The sequence below is a fragment of the Vespa mandarinia genome, chromosome 2 (genome assembly GCF_050613455.1).
Source record: "Vespa mandarinia isolate Hongniang chromosome 2, ASM5061345v1, whole genome shotgun sequence".
NCBI lineage: Eukaryota > Metazoa > Arthropoda > Insecta > Hymenoptera > Vespidae > Vespa > Vespa mandarinia.
The window spans coordinates 19360001-19364724 of record NC_140811.1 but is presented as its reverse complement, the minus strand read 5'-3'; the positions used below and the strand labels follow the sequence as shown (position 1 = coordinate 19364724).

Below are 4724 nucleotides of genomic sequence, written 5' to 3'. Positions count from 1 at the left end.
ATATGTATATATGTATATACACGTATATATTTATATATATATATGTATATATACACGCACGCAGATACGCGCGCACACGCGTAAATACGCGTCTTCCCGGTGTGTTTGGTTCTCTTTCCAGTTTTTGTGATGGATTCGCGTCGATAGTGTCGTCGAGTGAAGCTACGTCCAAGAGTCGTCTTCCTCGAGAGAATGACGGAGATCGGTTAAGAATCGTTCGTATCACGGCAAAGGGTGATGTGGAGGATGCAGGAGGGTAGAATCGTGTCGCCTCTGGGACCGGTCGTCCTGCCTAGGGAGGAGGCGGACACGCGCGTTCCACTTTCGATGCCTTCGCAGGAAAGGAGGCACGTGTTGCTGCACGTACGCACTGCCGATCCTTTCCTCCGTTACGAAAACGTCAGAGGGCAACAACAAACGAGCACGGCCGGTCAACAGCAAGTACCTTCGTCCTCGCCTCCGCCTCATCAACAGCCACCGAGTTCGCTTTCGAGTCCAAGCGTAACGACGATCTCGCCGATCTTGAGAGCAGTCGCGAGGACTACCGAAGAATTGGACGGGTCCAGGAATATAGATAGGAAGAACGACGTCGACATGGAAATGGAGGAGGAGGAGGAGGAGGAGGAAGAGGACCGGAAGGAACGGGAAGCCGACGAAGAGGACGACGACGAGGACATGGAAGACGATAGGAAAACGATAGAGAGGAGAAACAGGAGTATGGGAGAGGAAGAAGAGGAGGAGGAGGAGGAACAAGAGGAGGACGACGAAGACGATAGCAGAGAAAACAGAGACGAGGAGGACGTGGAAGTTGACGTTTGCCGAGAGGAAGGTCCGGAAAGCAATCCCAGCAGTCCGGTCGACTTAACGGCACCCTCGTCGAGGGGTACCGATCAACAACTCTTTCTAAATCCCTTCGGAACCCGCATGACGCACAGTTTTTCTTGCATTCAAGGAACTGGACCAGGTGGCGGACACCACGGTGGAGTTCAAATGGCACCGCATAATACGCCGTCGGTCTACATCTCCGGTCACGTCGCCACTGGTTCCGCGGTAATGACGATTTGTTCCGGCGGAAACGCGAGCTCGCGAACCGCGACTGGAAATATAACGAGCACGACGGCGACCAACACCGTACCACCCACCACCAAGAGGTGCTTAGCATTCTCGGTTGAAAACATACTCGATCCTAACAAATTCACCGGCGGACGCGTTATCCACAATCGGGTGCAACATCGGCGCCATCGTCGATCTGGCAGCGTAAACGAAGGTGAATAATCTTTCTTACGTTCCTGGTGTCGTTTTACGTCCATTAATTTACGGCGGGTTTAAAAACGAATCGAAAATTGCTCGGTTAGGTAGTTACAACGGTTTCGAGGGTACGACGACGTCTCTTCAAATATCTTTCGGAGTAGTCTAACCGGCGAATTTATTAGCAGGAATCTACTATGAATTTACAACGACGACCTGACGCAGTTCTCGTAAATAGTTTACACAGAATTTATTTGGCAAACGAATGCTCACCGAGAAACGGAAATTAAGTCTCTCCTTTGCTCTCCCTTTCTCTCTGTCGTCGTCTCCCTTCTTCATTTTCTCCTCCGTATTTTATTAACTAATATACACATATGCCATCTTCTTCTCTCGAATCTTCATCGAATCTTCAGAGTGGTAAGTCCCTTTCGCCGGGACGGCGCCGTTTATCGTATTTTTCTCGCGTCTCTTCGTCGTTCGACACGAGGAGCTTCGCGCGTACGCCCTCTCACGCTTCTTCCTCGTTCTAACTTTAGACACTGGAAGGACGCGAGTTTCTCCACAAAGAGAGCGCGCGATTTTTCGTCCCATCGTTGGCTATTTGTGCACGCAACGTATGTTAAGCGTTCCCCCGAACCAACGTTCCTCGAAATTTCCTGTCTATCCCTCCTCTCTCTCTCTCTCTCTCTCTCTCTCGAACGTTCCTTGTTTATCTCGATCAGGTGTCGTCCAACGGGTACGATTTATAAACTTCTTCCATATTTCGAATTATCGAATTTTAAAATGGGACCGCTAATCATGTTAATCGAGGAACCACAACAACGGCTTAGGGAGTATTACTTGCGTCGGGAAAAATTCGAAGGAATCCTCGAATGCTTATTGGCCGGACTAGCTTGCCCGAAGTAAGCGTCCCGAAGGATGCCAATTTCACAGTTGACTTTCGAATTTAATGGAGTCTGGAGGACAGATAAGCGCCAAAAAGGTATCCTTTGCCGATAAGGGCAACGAAGAAGTATCGAAAGTGGAGGAGGAGGAAGAAGAAGAAGAAGAAGAAGAAGAGAAAGAAGAAGCAGACGAAGAAGAGGGTGAGAATTTGAAGAGAAAGAGAGATAGAGACAAAAGTGGCGGAGGGCTGTCGGAGCGTGACAAATTGCTTCGCTAATCTGCGTTAACCAGTCCTTGAACCCCCTCCTACTCCCTCCCCCTTTACTCCCCCATCATCGTCCCTTTATCCCGGCATGGGACAACGGATCAGATCAGCCCTAAACTTGTTCATCTTCCATCCCAAAAAGAAAAATAAGATCATTTCGATCGTACATACGCGAGAGCAGTGATTTGCGAGAAAAATTGCCGCTAACGTTGAATGCTAATTAATGGGAGATTTTAAGGATGGATAGAGATCGTGAAGGTGAATCCGAAGGAGGAAGCACTTTAGGCAGAAGTTACATTATGAATATTAAAGGGTGCTAATTAAATCTGAAAAGAAAGACAAAGCGGGAGAGAGAGAGAGAGAGAGAGAGAGAAAGAGAAAGAGAGAGGATAAATGATCGAGCGTTTAACAGAGTTTAAATCGAGTTTAACGACGAGAATTGGAAGTGGTCCAACGTTCGATGGCGACGTTTCTGTTTGAGAGACTTTTTTCAAAAAAAACCTACATTATGGCAGAGTTAGAAGAAAACGTAAAAGACAATTTTAGGGGATGGGGAGATATGATGAAACAGAGGAGATGAAAGGAAATAGAAGATGATATCCGTAGGAAAGAGGATGAGAACGGATCGATCGTACGATGAAATCGGAATTACACGATCCTCGAGCAATCCATCTTATAGGGTGGTCAGAGCTTCCTATTAAAAGTGCATCAGAGCCAGGCAGATCGGTAAAATCCGTTTCGAGCGGTGGTAGAGAGCGTGTCGAGTTTTCCGGCCCCGAATCCGCCGACGGAATAATATCGTCGGTTGTTATGATAATCGGCCGGCATCACACCGTATCGCGTCGCATCGCGCCAAGCCGCCCAGAAAATTGGCTCTTCTGCATCACAATGACTTCTCTCTCTCTCTCTCTCTCTCTCTTTGTCACACACACACACACATACACACACACACTCTCTCCATTCTACCCCCTACTACCACTATGTCGTACTCTCTTCTTCTCTACCCCTCTCCCCCGTCGTAGCAAACTCTCCTTCTCGCGTCAGCGTCGTAGCGACTCTCGACTCGTACTTCGAAATCCATTCGCTTTCCGCTACATTTCCGAGGAAGTTTTTAATCACAGTCTATTTCTTAAATATATACCGGGTGAGCTGGCTTAAACTGGCTATTAAAATATCTTTCTATGGTATTAACAAAGAGGAAAATGTTTCGAATTCTTCGACAATTATTTACTTGGAATAGAAAAGATTTCTTTGTTGAGAATTGAACAAAGTCCGTCGAGTCGTTCAGTAGAAACGAACGTAGACTCGAAGGATGACTCGAACAAATTCAACGAAATCGAATCGACTCTCGATCATTGCCCGAACATTTGTGCTCGGTGAACGATAAAATCGCGTACCTATGGGGAATATTTACTCGCGCTTGAACGTCGTTAAACACCGGCACATTGTGTTTAATGAGGAAAACCGAGACGAGATAAGTATTCCCGAACGGCTCGAGATTTGGTTCCGTAGTCCCAAGCGTACCCCCTTAACGTACCCCTTGGGAACACGCAACCCGTCATCCCCAATCGCTTCTGTCGCCCTTCATCGTTCAAGGGAACATGAAAAAGAGCTAAGCGATATAAATGATTTCATCGTTATTCCTTGATGCCGTTAACGAGCCAATGATTTTCATTCTTTTAGGACATATACATGGCGTTACGAAAAGGAGAAAAAGAAAAAGGATGAATTTTTCTACGTCAAATCATATTAAATACAGGCTGACGTTTAAGGTAAACCAGTTCTTGAAGAATCCGCCGGTGATTCTTCCGAATCGTTGATAATGTTACTCACGGGATATCACGAAGAAAGCAATCCTTCGTGAATTGGCGCTAAATGAAAATATGGTAGAGAAAATACGAGTTGGGGAAAAAAATTATGGAGAAAATTAAAAAAGGGAATTCTTTTAACAGGTAGATCAGATTCTTCCGCGTTACACCCATAAAACACCAACGAGACGACTGGATATAGGGGGCCAAGGGAGGGATGAACTGCGAAACAGTTGCATAATTCCCTTGCTCGGTGTTGAGCCGTGCGGACGTTAACGAGTTACGAAGCTCGTTACGAGCAACGCGTTTCCCGGTAAATATGTACGAAAGAAGTACGTTCGAAACGAACCTAACCAGGAAGACTACGAATTCCGAGAAAGAGATGGAAAAGTGGAAGAGAGGTGGAGAGAGAGAAAAAGACATTTCCTTTGACGAGGAAATAGAATCGGATAACCGATAGTCCTGAGAGAGAAGGAGAGAGACAGAGACGGAGAAAAGAAGTCGTTCGAGGGACGAAC

The 4724-nt window shown here is 46.6% G+C and overlaps 1 protein-coding gene across 1 annotated transcript in view; it reads left to right on the top strand.

Moving 5' to 3' along the window:
* The first annotated feature begins 237 nt into the window (after positions 1-237).
* LOC118450965 (uncharacterized) overlaps positions 238-4724 on the top strand; it is a 7759-nt gene continuing 3272 nt past the window's right edge. The window contains exon 1 of the mRNA XM_035887049.2: positions 238-1267. Within this exon, the coding sequence (XP_035742942.1) occupies positions 238-1267 (1030 nt within the window). The remainder of the gene's footprint in view (positions 1268-4724) is intronic.